This window comes from Mchenga conophoros, linkage group LG9 (assembly GCF_057382185.1).
Source record: "Mchenga conophoros isolate Kocher_MC1m ecotype Shallow Benthic linkage group LG9, M_conophoros_male_GT1.1, whole genome shotgun sequence".
NCBI classification, from domain to species: domain Eukaryota; kingdom Metazoa; phylum Chordata; class Actinopteri; order Cichliformes; family Cichlidae; genus Mchenga; species Mchenga conophoros.
In genome coordinates, this window is record NC_140534.1 from 974,373 (window position 1) to 994,839 (window position 20,467).

Sequence of the window (20,467 nt, forward strand, 5' to 3'; positions counted from 1 at the left end):
ATCATTTCATGCAGAGCAGAAAATACTGCAAGATCCGTGTGAAGGTCTGCACTTCTTTTACTCGCTGCAGTGTGTCACAACGTGTCTGCTTAGAGCAACTGCAGTCAGTTTGTACTTTGACCTGCTGATCAGCTGATATCCTGTTTTTCTCGCCCGGCCTGATGCAGGAAGTTTCAGGTTTGTTTCGGTTTTAAACGGGAGCACAGTGAAGCCATGGACAGGCTCATGTGTATAGTGTTGATTCTAAGCTTTCATAACTTGTGGAAAGGCCTCGACGCTGTGGAACAAGGTAGGCTGCTGCTTATGTTAGTCAGTGTTAGGTTTGATTTACAGTGTGATGACCTGTCACACAGGAAGTACATGAAGAGTCGTGATTAAGGACTCTCAGGTTCGAGCCTTATATTTGAGCTTAAACATATTACTTTCTTTCCTTGTTGTGACAGGCTGCTAATAAAGTGCCCAAAGTTACAAAACAGGGTATTTGCCAAGTTGTGTGTTTAGTGTAGCTGCATCATTGGTTCATCCCTTGAGCTGGGTACCTTTATAAGGCTTGAATGACTGATAGGTCAGCGTTATAATAACGATAATATTTATTTGTTGGCCCCTACAACACAAAATAACAAGAACAGTTTTAGAAGATAGGAATACTAAAAAGTTAAGGATGATTAGAGTTGACATGCAAATGAAAATGTTAAGTTTTGAGCTGAGATTTGACTCTGTCAGAGTCGAGCTGTTGAAGGTGTAGTAATGAATTTCAAAGTCAAGGTGCAGCGCAGCGAAAGACTCCATCACGTGAAGTGTCCAGTTTGACGTGAGGAGCAGCTGACTGAGCAGAGGACATGAGAAGGAGTCTAAGGCTGAAGCAGGTCAGAGTCAAAGAACCAAAATATTGTACTGAATACAATGTGGATAGGGAGCTAGTGAAGCTGAGAATGGGTGCAACAGTCATTGGTGCAGATTTGTGTAGATGTACCATCTGTACCATGTGGAGCCAACTGAGAAGTTTGTTTTTGAGGAGAGCAAAGAGAATGGTATTACAGTCTCCCAAACGTGAGGTGGGCAGGGCATGAGCCAGCACACGAGTGCTGTGTTGAAAAAGAAAAATGCAAAGTCTGGCAACAATCTGACTCCCTGGAAGCAAAATATAAAGGAATAAGATGTCTTGAGACTTTTGCACACCATTTAAATAAAATAAAAAAAAACATCAAAAGATGTGTTTTTATTAGTGCTGTCAGCGTTAATCTCCTTAAAATGACCTTAACGCCATAACTGCATTAACCCAGCAAATCTCCGTTAGCAAGTTAGCGCAGATTGCCCAATGCATGGGGCTGCGCCGTGTCAGCGCGTTAGCGCGGTTAGCTGTAGTGTTATTTAGGTCAGTCATTCTCAAACTGTGGTATGCGTACCCCTGGTGGTACTTGGGCTCTCTCTAGTGGTATGCAGGAAATCTCCAATTGTTTTTAGGATTAAAGAATATACCATTGTGGAGGTTTGCAAAGACGACATGAGACTTCACGAGACTCTTCTGGGAGCCCGAGTCAACCAAAAAACGTCTCCCTGAGCATGAGTTCTCTATGAAGAGCAGCCTTTCCTTATCGCCAGCGGTCGCAGCCGCTACAGAGCGCTGGCAGGCTCGTTTCCCTGGGCCTTGAAACTGCAAAGGCGGCAGACAGCGCCGTGCTGTGGTGCCAAAATGCTGTTGGTAAAAACACAGCTGTTTTCCAAGGCGCCGCCGTGCCACGATCCCAGCCACCATCGATGAGTCAGAGGCCCCCGGGAGAATCGGTGGGTGGGCAGGAGATGCCGTCGGAACTATCACCTGGATGCCAAAGCTCCTAGTAGCCAGGAGAATACGATCTGGTTCTTCTGCGAGTGAGCGGTAATCCTCCAAGGCCAGCAGCGGGGAGTTGGCGAGGCCAGCTGGCACTGGTGCCGGCAACTGTCGGAGGAAGACGTGAGTGAAGAGAAATCCGCCATCATCCATTCTTAGCAAGGACAGCGTGCGCTCCATGAGCTCAAGAGCGGTACCATCACCCAGGCCTGAGAGAGAGAGGAGTATCTTGGCCCGCTCTGCATCGGAGAGGGAGTAGCGGCGCAGCAGCAGCGCCTTGAGAGCGGTGAATTTCCCTTGGGTGGGGGGAGCCCAGAGAAGGGTCATCACACAGCGGGTCATCGCAGCAGATCCAGCGAGGCCACCACATGGTGTTATTTTGTTTCTGAAATGCCACAAAGAGCAAACTGAGGTTCGATGTCCACGGACCACGAAGAGTTGTGAAGCCAAAAATCCGGCAGCTTAATCGCCACAACACAAATTAAACTGTACAGCTCTGCTATCACTTCCAACATAAATGAAGACAGGAAACTAAACAGCAGTGACGTTTGTAGGGTTACTGAAGTTGGGCTAGCTGGTATATAATGATGTGCTACGTGACCGCTAACTACACAGCTATGTTAGCATAACACAAACAGTGAAGATGGAGGATGAACGCTAACTTTTTTCCACTCTGTAAAAGTTAACGTGAGGGTTCCCGATGGTTAGGGACAAATCCAGTCGCCATCGGCGTAACTTTGTGCTGAACATTGGGGGGGTCAAGATCTCTGTCTAAATAAATAAATAAATCTGAGTAAATTCCCAGATGATTAAACATTCAACTATTTTGCTGGTAATAACTGAAATGAGTAAAGAAAATCAACAGCCTATTTATGCAAGATAATTCATAATTTTATTGGGGGGGGTTATATTGGTTGGGTCTGATTAATGGGGGGGGGGTCATAACCCGCCTAATCCCTCTGGAAATTACGCCCCTGGCAGTCGCATGACAGGATGCTGTAAACGGACCAAACTTCAGTCAGGAGAACAACTGCAATACGAGGTTAGTCATTAATATACTGCTGCATGGGCTGGAGTTACATCGTAAGGGTTTAAAAACTGAGCTTTAAAATGAACAGTGGTAATAAAAACCGAGAGAGGCCAACAGGGCTTGATCAGATTAAACAGAACAAGATCGAAAGCATTAAAACATGTTGAAAACACAACAGCCTTAATAATCTCAGAGTAGTTTGGACTGACGCAGGTTTCATCGGGTCATCACTTAAAGATTGGCTATCCCACCTGTTGTGAATGTTTTAATGCAGTACAGTTGTTATTATTATCACTTGTCACGTCCTGTTTATGAAAGTTAAAATAAAATTCATTCATATAAGAAATAAAATTGTCTTGTGTAAACTATATGTGGTGTTAAATAGGCCCATACTACTGTACTTTAATGTCAGTCATAAGGGTGGTACTTTAAGAGCCATATATTTATTGAGGTGGTACTCATTGTGAAACGGTTGAGAACCACTGATTTAGGTCATATGGCACCACTAGAGGGCAGCATGGGGCACAATATTTAGTGCTGTTGTTGCCCAGCCAAAGTAATAAACAAGAAGGTTGTGGGTGTGAATCCACCATCTGGCCAGGGCCTGTCTGTTTGAATGTTCACCATTTGTTTTCATTAAGGCATTTCACACATAGTTTTTAAACCACAAAACCATTCACATGTATGTATCTGTCTGTGGATGGTGCACATGTGTTGAGAAAAGTGTCTTCATTGTCTGTAGGTGTGCTGAACTTTGTGGTGCTTGCAGACTGGGGTGGGCTGCCTTTTCCTCCTTACTACACTGCTCAAGAGAAAGCTATTGCTGCAGAGATGGATAGACTGGCCCAATCCGAGGGGGTGGACTTTGTTCTCAGCCTTGGAGATCACTTCTATTTTAGCGGCGTCAAGGATGTGGAAGACCCACGCTTCAAGGTATATCATATCAGGACCCATGCATTAACAGCTGTTGATATATTCTGTTGAGCTCTTCTTGTAGCCCCAGACTTTGCGATGAATAGCATCTCTTCAGAGTTTAGTCTACCCTAAAGGATTCTGCAGGGTGATGTCATTTCCTTGGCTAAAAACTAAAATGTTACAAATCAAACGCATAGTTTTAGATTTGTAGTTAGCACTTCTCACTGGTGTTGCTACACTCTTTTACAGTGAAGATGAGCAGGGATAATTTATTCACTGCCAGTTTCTTTGTGAACTTCACAATAGGTAAGAGAACCAAAAGAAACCCATAGCAACAGGAAGCTTGTCCATGTTTAGCTCTGCTGGACTCCAGAAAGCTGCAAAATGTGGCTTGAGGTTTCCAAAGAAACACCCGATCACCATATTCCCTGCAAAGTGAAGACTGGAGGGACAGTACTGGTACCCAGTGTTGGGAAGGTTACTTTTAAAGCATATTCCACTACAGATTACAGAATACATGCCCCAAAATGTAGTTTGTAACATATTCTGTTCAGTTACTCAATGTGAGTAAGGGATTCTGAATACTTTGGATTACTATTGTCATGCTTTTACAACTACGTGAATGTACTGCTGCTGTGTGATTTATTAGTGTTACTGAGGCTACTCACCACCGAGCTGGCATTAGTTGAGGTGAGGTCATAGTCTGCTTTCAGAACTGCACATGATTATTTGCAGCTAGCAGCTTGTTAACGCTATCATCAGTCTAACAGACTGCAGGCTAAGAGTTGTTGACCCACTACTGATCACGAGCCTCGTCACGTGAGTCACGGTGTGATACAAGAACGGAGGCGTGATAAGTATGTTTCAGGTGGAACCATTGTGAGACCTTGCCTTACCCTGTCATGTGACCTGTTGAGGTTACCTGATGTAAATGTCAGGCACCTGGAAGAGAAACTGCATCGTAGCCAGCAGACAGTTGGTGATGTAAGGCAGCCTTTATTTAAAGATGATTATTCACAGTGGACATAGATAACTTCTTTCACTCCTCTTTCAAACCATCTGTCTTCTCTGCCCACAATGTGAACACTGACATCCTCGAAAGACCTTTGTCCTTGAGATGCAGATGTCCTGGTAAACTGGTAAACGTCAGTGTTGAGGTTTCCGTTCACCTCCGTGCGCACGGCACAGTCCAGAAACAGTGAACAGTTATCCTTTGCCCTGGTGTGTTTCTATCCACAGAGCTCATGTGAGCAGTGAAGGCTTCTACTTCCTGGGTTCTGATTTTGACCCAGGTGTCATCCTCGTATCTGTGCCAGTGGCTAAGTGCTTTATTTTCCGCTTCCTCCATGTAAAGCTTGGCTATAATGGGTGACACTGGGGAGCCCATGGCACACTCATGTTTGTGGAATAAATCCATAGTGGGTCAGTGACTCTCTTGGGTTTAAATACCTCAGGTTTTAGACTTGCAGAAGCTTCTTTGATGACAGGTGAAACAGAAGAAGTCCAGTACTTTCAAAGCTTCTTAGACTACCATGAGCTGGACGACTGAGAGCCTACACAGACATAAACTGTGAGGTATTTCTCCTCCACAGAACACGTTTGAAGGTGTCTTCTCGCAGCCATCTCTACTGGATATACAGTGGTACCTAACTGCTGGAAACCACGACCATATCGGCAACATCTCAGCACAAATGGCTTACTCTAACATATCCCACCGATGGTAAATATCAAGCAATACAGACAAGGTTTGAGTGAGAAGGTCAGTCTTCTTACACCTGTAGCTTTGACCTGAACTAGTTATCATGTGACTTGCATTAAAATCGTGTTTCAGACGTTGCTAAAACGTGCTCTGATGTTTTGTACACTCGTTTCTGTGATAACTGAGATGATTCAAGTGTTGCTTGGACGTTATGATGTGTTGTCTCTGTAGGAATTACCCAGCTCTTTATTACGATCTTCAGTTTACTGTTCCACACACAAACGTGTCAGTGAGCATCCTGATGATTGATACGGTGGTGCTCTGTGGAAACACCAATGACCAGGTCCAGCCTGTGGGACCAGAGGACTCCACGGCAGCAGCAAACCAGTGGAACTGGATCAGTGCTAAACTGGCCAGCAGCAGGTGATTCAAACACAGATTCGTTTGACCAGTTATCTGCACAGATGTCACTCAATACAAAGATACATTTGTGATTTATTAAAGGTTTGATATACAACTGTGTGACAAATATTACGCAGAATGAGGATTTAAATAAATATACAGTGTACAGAAAACCAAATAAAGAAGAGCATCAAAGAGAGGGAAACATACACCCAACAGTTTAAACCAGTTAGCTCTGCTGGTGTTGCTGGTCCCTCTGTGTGGGAGTTTAAAGGCTGTCTGGCTTGTGCAGGTCTGACTATGTGGTGGTGGCTGGTCATTATCCTGTGTGGTCTATTGGCAATCACGGACCTACAGCCTGTCTAGTCGACAAACTACGGCCTCTGCTGAAGAAGTACGGAGTCACCGTTTACCTGTGTGGCCATGATCATGATCTGCAGGTGTGTTCACATACAGAACATCACGTTCACCAGTTAAAACAAGGGAGTGAAGTGTCTCCATTATATTCAGTCCATCGCACTGACCTGCTGGGACAACCAGTCCTGTGCTATGACGTGTTGACCAAGTGTTTCTGACTGCTGATCAGTTTCTGTGCCCCAAACCAGAGGATATCATATTAATGTTAAACAAAGAGATGCTAGTTCCTGATCTTTGTGTAGAAAGTGTGACAATCCAACCCATCAAAAGAAGACGCAGTTTCTCTGTTCTCTCCTCCAACAGTTCATCAGAGAGGATGATGGGAGCTCGTATGTTGTCAGCGGGAGTGGGATGGTCAGTGATCATTCCACTCGTCACATCAGCAGTGTCCCTCCGTCCTGGCAGCTCTTTTCCAGTCCTGTCAATCACACAGCAGGAGGCCTGGCTTTCTTCCAAGTGACTGAGCGTCAGATGACAGTCAGTTACATGCAGACAGATGGGAAATGTGTTTACCAGGCTGAGCTGCCAAAACGCAAAGTCTGAGGCCGCAGAGATCGGTAACCATCAGGAGCAGCCATGTTTGTTCATGTGCTGCCCAGCTTTGTGTCATGTACTCTGGCACTCTGTAAATATAAAACCTTCATTTTAATTACAACTTTTAATTATTGTGAAATTAAACAGCTGTTTAATCAATAACACTTTCAAATGCAATGCTTTTCACTTCTAATCTTTATGAATAGATCAGCGTGTATATACATACCTGCATATGAATATGTAGGGAAATATATATGATGCCACATCACAACAGCAGCCGCTTCAAGGCACTTTATATTGTAAGTTAAAGGTGCTGCAATAACACTGCAGTTACTTTGTTGAGTACTGTTGCTTCGGTTACAGAAAAGCAGCCTGTGTGAAGAATAACATCCTCGTTACTATTTTGTAACCATCAGCATTGTTTTCTTTGCTTTTGTTAAACAAATTTAATGTAAATTCAGTTTCACATTCATAGTCACAGACGGTTTAAAAATAATTAAGCACTGATCGGCTCCTGATCAGTTATCGATCAGATGCTGTGATTGATGATGATGATGGTGATAATCATCTATAATGAAGCTACCTGATTGCGGCTGACGTCAAAGCTTTGTTCTTTAGAACATGTGCAACGTTCCCTCTGGAATCAATATGTTAGCACAAAGTAATAGAAGTACTTGTTTTCTTGAAATACACTTTCAACTTTTTTCTCAGAACGATTGACAACATTTTTCTCTTAATGTGTCCCTAATACGTCTTTGTAATATATGGAGTCCAGTCCCACTGATGAATCCGATATAGTGTTTTTAATCAATAAAACTGTTTTTTAATATCTTGCTGCTTTTTGTATGAGTTCATACTCTAGTGTAAATAAACAACAACACTAAGGCTATTCTGTTAGACCTGTATGCAAAAAATACACTGCACCCAAAATATTTCATAATTCAGCAACACTGATCAATCTAATGAACTTAAACCTGCACCATCCTCCCTACTCTGGTATTTTAAAGAGTACTTAGCAGAAATATTAAGCAACCTAATAACCTAATAAAAAAATAGGGAACCACCCCTCACGCTCCACCTCATGATGCTTAATCGACGTAATCAACCTTAATTTGATGCAGTGTGAAAAAAATGCACAGAATCAATAATTTTTCAAGAATAATTAAATAGATTCAACATCTTTCTTCAACAAAATTGCAGACTGCACAGATGGTACCTTCCCAAAGGAAAAAGTACTATAGCTTACTAGGGTATATTAGACTTAACAATTACTATATACAGTAATAGACTTCTATACATTTTACATCAAATTAAAATTTTGGCTGTCAGATAATTATTTATTAAAAGCTCGACATTTTAAATGAGAATAAGAAAGAAAAGTATGTCTTTGTGCCCCCTTTTCCCTGTTCATGCCCTATCGGCCCCCCTGGCTAAACTTTGCTAGATCCGCCCCTGCACAGTTACCAGCGTCAGCTGCGTAGAAAAAGATCCTCGAGTAGAAAGTAATATTAAATACATTCTAACAACAGCTGATCAAGCTTAAACGTGCTGCTGTTGTTCAGCCGCTGGTTTCCTCTTTCTGGTGCAAAGTGGGCCAAAAACAAAGGAGACGATCAGCTGATCGTTAAGCAGTTTCATGATTGAAGTAGCAGCAGGAGAGAGAGAGAGAGAGAGAGAGGCAGTCGCTCCATATATCGGTTGTTAAGCTTTACAAACATTCAGAGATGAACTTACACACTTGCTTTACTTCTCTCTGGGGTAACTTCCTCGGAGATGAAATGCTGGTTTGAGGCTAATACACACAGCCACATGACCACACTGCTCGGTTATGAGCCGAGTTACGCCATGTTGCAAGTTTTGTGAGGTGCTTGTTTGATATTTAATGGATCATTACATTTTTTATTTCTCTCCGATATCCGATCCAGTAATTTAGGTCAGTATCGGACTGATACGTAATATCGGATCGGTCCATCTCTAGTCTAGTGTTCACGTCCGTAGCACCTCCGTGTGCGGCTATTTACAGTCCCTGTGTGGTCATTGTGGACGTCTTTTAAACGTCAAACTTGGACTCATATTAGACATGGCTTCTATAGGCTCTGATGTCTCCAGAGGGTGGAGGACATGATGTCTGTGAGCTACCAGGTCATTTTTCTGTAGCTTTATGTCTGCAGCTGTCATCTGTGGCTGAGACAGTCACATGGAGCAGCATGAGCCCTGTGAAATGGGACTAGATCATAAGAGTTACGTGTGAAGGAGTCATCAGTGGACATGTTCAGGATGTTTCAGGCTCTTGATGCTCAAACGAGAGTGAGCAGCTGCTCGCAGCGACTGACAAAGACAGCAGATAGTCCAGCTCGTACACAATTACACACTTGGACTAACATCTCGTACTTTCCTCACAGCTTTTCTCAGCAACTGATCACAATCACATTCACTTCCTCTTACAATCACGAGCTTTTCACAATAAAACAGGATGCTGGTCAAAATGGACCATATACATTTTAAATGCTCTTTGAAAACTCGTTAAACATATTCCAAGAAATTCCATGTCTGTCTAAATCCTTTAACCATCCTTATTTTACATTTTAACATGGATTGTAACATTAATTAATTAATTAATAAACAGCCGTTTTAACCTGGTGAAGAAATGAATGAACCAGGAAAATGTAAAATAACAAAAACAAACACGTGCACTGAGTAAATCAACACGTAATGAAGGTGTTTGTTTATAAATTATCTGTAAATAAACAACGTGACACATCCAGCCTGCTGCAGCAAATGTATTAAACTGATGGTCTGAGCCAAGCGCTGGGTTTCATCCTGCATCAGCTCAGACAGCGTCCAGCAAAACGCTGACCCCTGAATGTTGTTGTGTTGCTGATGACCACCAAAGCCCAGCGATGCTCTGCTGTTACCAGTAAAATGCACAAACGTAAGGAGTAACATGTTTATTGTCTTTAATATCAGTTAAACACAATAAAATAAATACACCACATACAAAAATATACATCCTACATTTTGATTCCATAAAAATGTGTTTCAAGGTAAAATCCCCACTACAGTCTAAGAATGATTTACATTTACACAGCAGACTGTGAAATTAAATAAAATAAGCTGTTATATTTTACTATAGTAGTCACAGGCACCAGGAAAGGAGATGCAGTATTTGCAGTATCAGTACATACTGTAGCAGGGCTTCAGCAGAGTTTTCCCATCTTCCCAGTGTCAAAAATAAGGTTGTTTCACAGAAACTAAATGAAAGTCCAGTGTTTGGCTGAGGAATGCTGAGCGACATATGTCCGTGTGTCCAGTTCAACGTACCGCGAGAGATGTGTAGTGAAGCACATACTTTATACTACGCCCTTCTTTTCACCGTTTGCAGCTTTTTTCTTGCGCTTGCAGCACACCACTGTGACGGTGATGATGATCCCGGTGAGCAGTAGGATGAGGATGATGGCAGAAATGATCACTGCAGGAGAATACACTGTGGAAAACACAACACAGTCTGTCACAGCAAAGCTTTACTGCTCATTTCTAAGCAGTAACCCACACGGGAGTACGGATGGGCTGGCTTTTATACAGTACTGTAGTCTTAAGTACTCAGAGTACTTAAGACTACAGTACAAGCCACACTGAAGCTTTTCACACAAATTCACAGGCAGACTCTGTGTGGTGTTTGAACCATGTAACACAGTCACACGCATGCTGTGTGAGCAGAATCATCTGCAGCTCAACGTGACAAAGACCAAAGACTGTGGACTGTGGGAGGACCAAGAAACCTGTGACCTGCTTCAGTCCAGGAGGTGGATGTGGACGTCGTGGAGGAGCATAAATGCCTCAGAGTACACACAGAAAACACCTGGACTGGGTTAGAAGCACCACCGCCCTCTAGAGGACGGGCCAGTCGTCTCTGAGGTCCTTCAACATCTGTCGGACAATGCTCAGCATGTTCTGTGAGTCTCTGTGGTCGGCGCCGTCCTCTGTGGAGGCTCACAGACGCCAGCAGACTCAACAAACCGCTCAACAAACGGGCCGATCGCGGCTCAAGAGTTGGGAGTTCATCTTGAATCAGACGGTTGCCGGTTCGAGCCCCGGCTCGGACAGTCTCGGTCGTTGTGTCCTTGGGCGAGACACTTCACCTACTGGTGTTGGCCAGAGGGGCCGATGGCGCGATGTGGCTACTGCTGTAGCTACTGCTGTAGCTGCCTCCACCAGTGTGTGGATGAATAAAGCGCTTTATAAATGCAATGCATTATTATTATCCATAAGTGACATTCATAGGTAATGATATTTGTACATACCTATCAATGTTCCAGTAATTAGAGCTGTTTTGTTATATTTTGTAAAATATTGTATTAGTTATTTAGTCACTGTTCTTGCTGCTGTGGAGACGCTGTGACCACGGAGGATTAATGACGTATTCACACACTTGGTTTAACTTTACTAATTAATACTGCATTACTCTGAAAACAAAACAAAGTGATGAGTAATGTGATTACTTTCACTGTTTGCTAATTCAGAATAACATCTGCAGACAGACAGTCCACAGTGACGTGGCTCCGTGTGGGGTTATTGCCTGTTACTGTAGCAGCTTCCTGTAGGGGGCGCTGTGGGATTTCTATTAAGAATCCGTGCACCCACGGCACACTGCAGCTGTAGTTCATCACAAACACCTTCAGAGTAATGAATGCAGAAGTGCTTTTTTCACAGGTTTCACAGTCTGAGGGGAAACATCCTGATGTCCTTGTTTTTGTGTGAGTTACTACAAACACTCACTTTAACACGTTTGTGTTATTGTTCACATATAAAGCACACTGAGGTCACGTGTTGTATAAATAAAACTGGATTAAAAGTAGATGTAATGTTGTTTTAGTCATGAAGAACTCTGGAGGTGCTTGACCTGTTTCACTAAGACAATAAATAAACATGCTGTGAATTTATAGTCCAAATATTTACGGACGGATGTACACGCTCTGGACGCACATCCGCACGAGGCCGTGGGAAGTGGATGTGCTGGGGTCCTGGAGCGCCCCCTGTCCCAAAGGCAGACATCCCAGCACCACAGCATTGTGTGTAAGCTCTGGTATTTTGGCCCCGCCCTCTTATTCTGTATTCTGTAAACACCATCAGATCCAGGCACGATTTACTGCCTCACCTCTATTTCCCAGCTCCTTCACACCCACACAGACACACACCGGAGAAGAAAGCCTGGCCCAGTGTTCAAACACTTTACAGAGCTTTTGCAACCTTAACAGTTAGTGTTCTCCTCCGCATCAAAAATAAACACACAGAGTTTGTGAAAACTCCATTTTCACCTCACAAAATGATAAGTTACTCATCAAGTCAACAGGCTTCTGCAGACGATTGTTAGTCAAATAAATCACATCCTGCTGTAACGCTGCTGTGTCAGCAGCTCGTGGTCAGTGCTGCGCTGAAATAAAGAGCTCACCTTCTATGATGGTCTGGTTCTCGTCTTTTGAGCACTGCGGGGGACTCAGGTCTCCCAGCTGCTTGCCATAAGTGCGGCTGGGGATGTAGGCTTGGACCTGGAAGCAGTAGCTCTCCCCGTGATCCAGGCCAGTCACCTTTATCATACTTGTGTTGTAGTTGGATGTTTTCTGTGGACAACAGAAGGGAAAGGCCCGTGATGTCATTCACGTATGTTAAAGACTGCTGTTGTGATGTCAGTCTGTGGTGGGTGCTCCTCACTTTGCCAGTGCTCTTATTCTTCCAGTAGGTGACTCTGTAGTGGAGCTGCTCAGAGAAGATGTCCCTCAAAGTCTGCAGGTGTGTACCGTTGGCGATGGCAGTGGGTGAGTCTGTCACGTTCAGGGTGGCGCTGCCTTCACTGACCTCCAGCGTGAACTTGGGCCTGTCGAGTTCAGCTGTGGAGGAGAAGTATTTTTGAAACTGCTGGATATGCACATGTGTGTCCTGTGATCACTGAAGTCTCTGTTAACCTTCCAATATTACACTGAACTAAATGAGAATGACAGCTTCAACAAACAGCTTATGTGTTGACATAAAATGATCAGCTTTTCTTTGAGTTTGCTGAATGATCACATAAATAATCTGCTTATGTTAACATTGCTCTCTGGACCTGTAGACAGAACGACCCCTGATGACCGGGTGTCACACTGTGGGCCACTGCGGACACTGTCGTCTCATTGGAGGACACTTCAAGTAGTACAAAACAAGAAAACAGGAGTGTTTGTTTGTTTGTTTACTTTTCAAATATTGTAAAACAAGACTAAACTTTATTTCCTCTGAAGCCGTTCACTGGACGACTAAATAAACACAGGGGTCCTGTCTGTGTGACACGAGGCAGCAGCGCTGCTGTCATTGTGTTCCTGTTTAAGTCAAGCGCAGAGGTAGGGGTGACCTCGGCTTTGAGACCGCTGCCTGATGACATTGTACCTGACAGAGAAACTGTGACGGGCATTTCTTTATTGGATGGGCAACAACTTTGTGAAAGTCTACAGATCCAGGGACCGATGATGGAAACAACCCTGTGAGTGTGACGGTGAGACTTCTTTGCATCATCCTCACTGAGGGCGACCATGAGAGCGGGTGTGTTACCATGTTAAACTGTTCCTGCGCTGGCTTCATGCGCTCTCCCGGGCATGCTTTCATTTCTATGTTATTCTGATTTATAAAAAATAATATCAAAGGGTCTTACTGTCATCGTATGGGCAGAATTTTGGCGAGGTTTTGTGGGGAAACTCGGAGAGTTCAGAGGTCGCCCCCTGTGGGGGCTGAGATAGGACATCAGCTACGTAGCAGGCTTTGGGGTCAGTCATGGCGGTGGAGAGATCGCACATCGTTTGTGACGACCGGATACAGTTAGTGATTCTCTGTGCGTTCCCACCAACCCTGCAACATATGACGTGTTACACATAGTTTACATGAAACACCCACATACATGAAAACGTGCTGCCGTGGGTGAACTGATGGGGCTGTGAGGCCAGGTGTGGATGGTACTTACGGAGACAGTTCCACTGTGTAAGAGTAATCCGCGGATGGTTTGGGCTCCCAGACCAGAACCGTTTTAAAATTGGTGGATTTCCAGGTGACGTTCTGCGCTTGTGGATACGAGCCTGCAAACAAGGAGTGGATCAGTCACATGATGAAAATCAGACATTACTGATCCTGCTGAATGACTGAAGCTCTTTAACACAGTGTTGCACATCCTTTAGCAGCAAAACGACCCAAACTGTGCTCAGATTCATCATTTCATCAGGTTCACATGGTGAACATCCCAGAGCTGCGCTCTTATCAGTGGAGAAAAAGGCCCCACTCATGTAGTTTTACGGACGGACTGTTCCAGCTGCACTTTGCTTTGTGACCACAGTAAGTGTGCCACCCACGGAGCACACCACAGCTTCTCCCCTCTTACACCGAGGATCGCAAATCTGTCTGAAACATCGTCGCTTGTTTGCAGACCTCGGGAGTGTAAGTACCTCCTTCCTCTTTAGCTGGGGGCAAAGAGTGCAGCTGTCTCACTCTTTTCACAATTCAGATCAAACTGAGGTTATTGTACTCGGCCCTGAAAATCTTAGAAATATGGTATCTAACCAGATTCTTACTCTGGATGGCATTACCTTGGCCTCCAGTAACGCTGTGAGGAACCTTGGAGTCATTTTTGACCAGGACATGTCCTTCAATGCACATATTAAACAAATATGTAAGACTGCGTTCTTCCATTTGTGCAACATCTCTAAAGTTAGAAATATCCTGTCTCAGAGTGACGCTGAAAAACTAGTTCATGCATTTATTACTTCCAGGCTGGACGACTGTAATTCATTATTATCAGGATGTCCTAAAAACTCCCTGAAAAGCCTTCAGTTAATCCAAAATGCTGCAGCAAGAGTCCTGACAGGGACTAGAAAGAGAGAGCAGATTTCTCCTGTTTTGGCTTCCTGTTAAATCCAGAATTGAATTCAAAATCCTGCTCCTCACATACAAGCTCTTAAATAATCAGGCCCCATCTGATCTTAATGACCTTGTAGTACCATATCACCCTATTAGAGCACTTCGCTCTCGCTCTGCAGGCCTACTTGTTGTTCCTAGAGTATTTAAAAGTAGAATGGGAGGGAGAGCCTTTAGTTTTCAGGCCCCTCTTCTGTGGAACCAGCTTCCAGTTTGGATTCAGGAGACAGACACTATCTCTACTTTTAAGATTAGGCTTCAAACTTTCCTTTTTGCTAAAGCATATAGTTAGGGCTGGACCAGGTGACCCTGAATCCTCCCTTAGTTATGCTGCAATAGACATAGGCTGCCGGGGGATTCCCATGATGCATTGAGTTTTTCCTTTCCAGTCACCTTTCTCACTCACTATGTATTAACAGACCTCTCTGCATTGAATCATATCTGTTATTAACCTCTGTCTCTCTTCCACAGCATGTCTTTATCCTGTCTTCCTTCTCTCACCCCAACCAATCACAGCAGATGGCCCCGCCCCTCCCTGAGCCTGGTTCTGCCGGAGGTTTCTTCCTGTTAAAAGGGAGTTTTTCCTTCCCACTGTCACCAAAGTGCTTGCTCATAGGGGGTCATATGATTGTTGGGTTTTTCTCTGTATCTATGAAGCGCCTTGAGGCGACTTATGTTGTGATTTGGCGCTATATAAATAAAATTGAATTGAATTGAATTGAATTTCACATGTGAGGCCAAATAAAAAAACAGACGTGTTCTGACTGTACCTCTAAGAATAATGATGATGATAATAATAATAATAATAATAATAATAATAATAATAATAATCACGAGAAGAAGAAGCGTTTCTGTCGCTGCATCCACACTAGGAGAATGCGCCGGACTCACCTGAGGCAGACAGCAGCATGGGGAAAAAAGAAAAGTAAAGAAAATAAAATCCTGCTTCTATTCTTGTGGTCGCCATGGTACCCTCAGGAAGTGTAGTCCAGATCAGACAGCTATCCGCGTGCAGTCCCGGAGCCTCCTTTCACACTGGGATACTTTTCGTTTCTGCTCAGGACTAAAAACCTCCGCTCGTAGCAGTTTAACTCAGTCCAACATGACCAAATAAGGAGCGTCCGGCTCGCCCGTCATCACATCGCTGCGGTATGCGCTGCGTGCCTGTCCCGCTTAAGTCATTGAGCGGATATAGCGGCTCAATGGCTTCTTCGGAATCAGCCGATCATTATTACATCATAAGAACTTCTGTTCGTCCGGACAGAACCAGCTTTGGGGGTTTGCTTACCTGGATGATGGTTTTCATGCCGTGATTGTCTTTTACTTTCTTTATTTTCAGTGAGTCCTGAAAGTGTTTTCAATTGAAACAGTTTGTCTAGATTACAGGTTTGATGTGAAATCACAAGAGCGCCTTCATTCGTGCCTGGTTTCTGCTACAGATGCACGGTTGTGTTTCTGCAGGCAGACCTGTGCAGGTCGTGTTTCACAGAGGACCGTGTGTGTGCTCATGCTGACTACATGACTTTCTAGAGAGATCACTAGAATGACGTGAATGACCGCAGCGTGGACCTTACAGCTCACTGTAACTCACTGTAACTCACTGAGTCAGAGCGGCTCCATTTATAGATCTGATTACTTGTGCTAAATTTCCAGACACACATGTGGAGAGGTTGTTCCAAAATGCTGGAATCCTCTAGTCCAGTCATTTCAAAGTGCACACTTGCACACATGAAAGGGGCATATAGCCTGAACAATGTAGCACAATAACAGTTAGCATGCTTTTAATGATATAAAGAAAGCTGAAGCTGATTTGTTTGTCCCAGGCTGTTATTCTGGCTGTTTCAGCCTTTTAATGGACCGGGAATATCTGCCTGGACTTTGGTAGTCCTGGCCCCCTCGTCCTCCTTCCCCTGAGAGGGCGGAGCAGAGATAATGAGAGGCCCGACTGCCGTAGGGTACAGTGTGGCTTTGAATACCGAGTAAGTCTCAAACAGGAAGGATTGAATACACAAGCTGGAGTCCAACAGTTCCTCTGAAGGAAAGCGGAGTGAGAGCGCAGCTTCTAATGGCTGTTTCCTGCTTTGTCTTAACGTTTGCAGTTCAGCTGTTTGAAATTGAACCTGATGTTTGGAGCACTGATCATTACTGATAATGAATTACTAAGTGTGCATGTTCTGCTTTCCCCAGTTCTACTGAGGAAAGGCTTCACGTGGTCAACGTCCAGATCATTTATTTACCTCTTCCCCAACAGTTATCTCTGTCACCATATCTCAAGGCATTTCCTAACATAGCTACTGTTCTCAGAGGAGAAATACACCGTGGTGTGGGGGCGCACTGCACACAGGGTGAGTCGCCCCGTGCCCTCCCTCCTGCCTTAATTACTTTCTCAGGCTCATTCCTGAAAGGAAGGAAGGGAGCAGCAGTGTATAGAATAGAATAGAATAGAATTCAACTTTATTGTCATTGCACATGCACAGGTACAGGGCAACGAAATGCAGTTTGCATCCATCCAGAAGTGCTTTAGTGATATAGATATATTACAATATATATTAGCAATAATATAGATATGTGAGTATATTACAGAAATGGGTCTATTATGGTATGTTATAATGTACACGGTATGAAGTATGTTGTGAATATTCTATAACTATAAGTATGTACAGGCTGTAGTGAGTACAAGCTATGAACAGGATATGAACAGGATATAAATATGAAAAACTATACAGAATATGAAATAAATAACTTTACAGAATCTGAGATATACAGCTATACAGAAATGGGAACTGTGCAAGTTGTAAACAGTTGTAGGGTTAAAAATTATCGAATGTACAGAATGATTATTTACACAGAGCTATACAGTAGTGCAGTTAAGATAAGTGAGGGTGTAGATAGTTTCTACAGAGGCTATATAAAGTGCTAGTAGTTGTGAGTGGTGGTTCAGTCCATGTTATTATTGTGTGTTTGAGGGTACAGTTGTCCATTGTGGGTGTGTGTATGTTCAGTCCATGAGTTTAACGTGGGTCAGATGTCAGGAGGCAGAGTTCAGGAGTCTGACAGCTGTGGGGAAGAAGCTGTTCCGGTACCTGGTGGTCTTAGTCCGGAGGCTCCTGTGGCGCCTCCCAGAGGGCAGGAGGGTGAAGAGTCCATGTGATGGGTGACTGGGGTCTTTGATGATTTTCCCAGCCCTTTTCAGACACCGCTTCCTGTAGATGTCTTTTATGGCAGGAAGTGGTGCTCTGGCGATGCGCTGGGCAGTTTTCACGACCCTCTGCAACGCCTTCCGGTCCGAGGCAGAGCAGTTCCCGTACCAGACTGTTGTACAGTTGGTCAGGATGCTCTCGATGGTGCAGCGATAGAAGTTCACCAGGATGTCTGAGGACAGGTGGTTCTTCCTCAGAGTCCTCAAGAAGAAGAGGCGCTGGTGAGCCTTCTTGACCAGCTTGGAGCAGTTGGTCGTCCAGGTGAGATCCTCGGAGATGTGGACTCCCAGGAACTTGAAGCTGCTCACACGCTCCACAGCCGTCCCCTTAATGTGGATGGGTGGATGTGGGTCAGCATTCCTCCTGTAGTCCACAATGAGCTCCTTGGTCTTCTTGGTGTTAAGCAGCAGGTTGTTTCTGTCGCACCAGCCAGACGATCCACCTCCTCCCTGTAGGCGGCCTCATCGTTGTCACTGATGAGGCCAATCACCGTGGTGTCATCTGCAAACTTAATGATGGTGTTGGAACCATCAGCAGGTCTGCAGTCGTGGGTGAAGAGGGAGTAGAGGAAAGGGCTCATCACACAGCCTTGTGGTACACTGGTGTTCATCGTGATTGTAGATGAACAGTGGTTATCCAGCCGGACATGTTGGGGGCGGTTGGTCAGGAAGTCCAGTAACCATTTGCAGATGAGGGAGCTGATGCCCAGGTCTGTCAGTTTCCTGATGAGTTGTGAGGGGTGGATTGTATTGAATGCTGAACTGAAGTCTATAAACAGCATTCTGGCGTAGGTGTTGTTGTTGTCCAGGTGTGAGAGGACAGAGTGCAGTGCGATGGAGACTGCATCCTCTGTGCTCCTGTTCCGGCGGTATGCGAATTGGTGGGGGTCCAGGGTGGGGGGGGAGACAGGATTTGAAGTGTGCTAGGACCAGCTGCTCTAAGCACTTAGTGATGATGGGGGTGAGTGCTACTGGGCGGTAGTCATTGAGGCAAGATGGGTTGGAGTTTTTGGGTATCGGGACGATGGAGGTGGATTTGATGCAGGCCGGTACCACAGCGTGGGCCAAGGACAGGTTGAATATGTCTGTGAGCACTCCTGCAAGCTCCCCAGAACACGCTCTGAGAACACGCCCGGGGATGCCATCAGGGCCTGCAGCCTTGTGGACATTGATCCTGCTCAGCACCGCTCCTACATCGGTGGGGGGGAGAGTCATAGGTTGGTGGTCTGGCGTCATGTCTGCTTTGGTTGTGATTGTGGGGTTCCCTCGCTCAAAACGAGCATAAAAGTTGTTGAGCTCGTTGAGGAAGGAGACATCAGAGGATGCGGGGGAGGGTTTGGTGGTCCTGTAGTCTGTGATGGTCTGGAGTCCTTGCCACATGCGTCGGGGGTTGGAGTTGGAGAAGTGTTCTTCTACCTTCTTTTTGTAATGGTGTTTGGCTTTTTTGATGCCCTTCTTTAGATTAGCCCTGGCTGTACTGTAGGCGTGTGCATCTCCTGACCTAAAGGCAGTGTTGCGGGCCTTCAGGAGGAGACGAACATCCCGGTTCATCCAAGGCTTCTGGTTGGGGTACATGGTGATCCGTTTCTGGGTGGTGACACTGTCTGTGGTTTTGGAGATGTAATCCAGTACAGATGAGGCGTACTGACTAACCAGCGCTAACACTGCACTGTTCACTGCATTTAGCAAGGAACTGGTGACCAGTAACAAACACTTTAGGCTGTTTTCTTGGCAAGTTAGGACATTGAAGTTGGAGCTGGGTCTTAATCGTCTTTTCTAGATCTTAATCTTCAGACTCAAGTAGTCGAGGCAGACAGTACTGTCCCAACGCTCTGCTTATTATGTCTGTTTTTGAAATCCATGCAGTTTCTGGCATTAAAACTAATGAGGGTTAATGATTCACTGATGCTGATCAGAAGTGACTTACAGTATGTTTCTGAGGAGCCTGTTACTCAAAAGAGTCAGCGTTTGAGGATTTGCTCACCTGCAGGACTGAGCACACACCAACACGTCAGCAGCACATTTAGAGACATTCAGATTCACGTCAGTAGTTGGACTCCTTCTTATATTTGTGCTCAAAGCCTCATTCACCAGTTCAAACACGCTTTTCTATCCCACCTTCACACGTTCACAGCCACGCGGATGCATCTTTGGTGGGTGGTGTGTTCTACGTCCTCAGCTACACCGATAACTTTAGATGTTAGGTCATCAATGAGCACTTAAAAGCTTCGGCATGTTTGAATCAAAGATGGGCTTTTACAGAAGAGTCCACGTCCACTTTTATTTGGCACAAATGTCACAAACTGTGTTCTGATTTTCTATCACTCTGGTTGTGTTTGCAGCACGAGCTGGATCAAGCACCAGCAAACCTAAATCTAGAGAGACTGGCAGGCTGCCCAAGGAAACCTGTTCCTGGTAGCTTTATCCTGCTCAACCTGCACACAGAGTGGCGAGCAGGCTTTAACAGCTTCCAGCAAACAGGGTGTGGTTTTAGAGGCGATCGGAAACAAC

General features: G+C 44.7%; 2 protein-coding genes across 2 annotated transcripts; one reads left to right on the top strand and one right to left on the bottom strand.

Moving 5' to 3' along the window:
- Positions 1–7,657, top strand: LOC146566565 (tartrate-resistant acid phosphatase type 5-like). Its single transcript, XM_085286112.1, has 6 exons — positions 1–289; positions 3,604–3,794; positions 5,369–5,496; positions 5,707–5,898; positions 6,170–6,317; positions 6,598–7,657. Exons 1-6 carry the CDS (start codon positions 214–216, stop codon positions 6,835–6,837), a joined length of 975 nt encoding a protein of 324 aa, XP_085142238.1. The 5' UTR covers positions 1–213; the 3' UTR covers positions 6,838–7,657.
- Positions 7,658–9,761: 2,104 nt separating this feature from the next.
- Positions 9,762–15,830, bottom strand: f3a (coagulation factor III, tissue factor a). Its single transcript, XM_085286114.1, has 6 exons — positions 15,649–15,830; positions 13,814–13,925; positions 13,508–13,701; positions 12,538–12,713; positions 12,278–12,446; positions 9,762–10,312 (listed from the first exon to the last, which is right to left on the bottom strand). The coding sequence occupies exons 1-6, from the start codon at positions 15,722–15,724 to the stop codon at positions 10,179–10,181; spliced, it is 861 nt and encodes a 286-aa protein (XP_085142240.1). The 5' UTR covers positions 15,725–15,830; the 3' UTR covers positions 9,762–10,178.
- Positions 15,831–20,467: the final 4,637 nt, after the last annotated feature.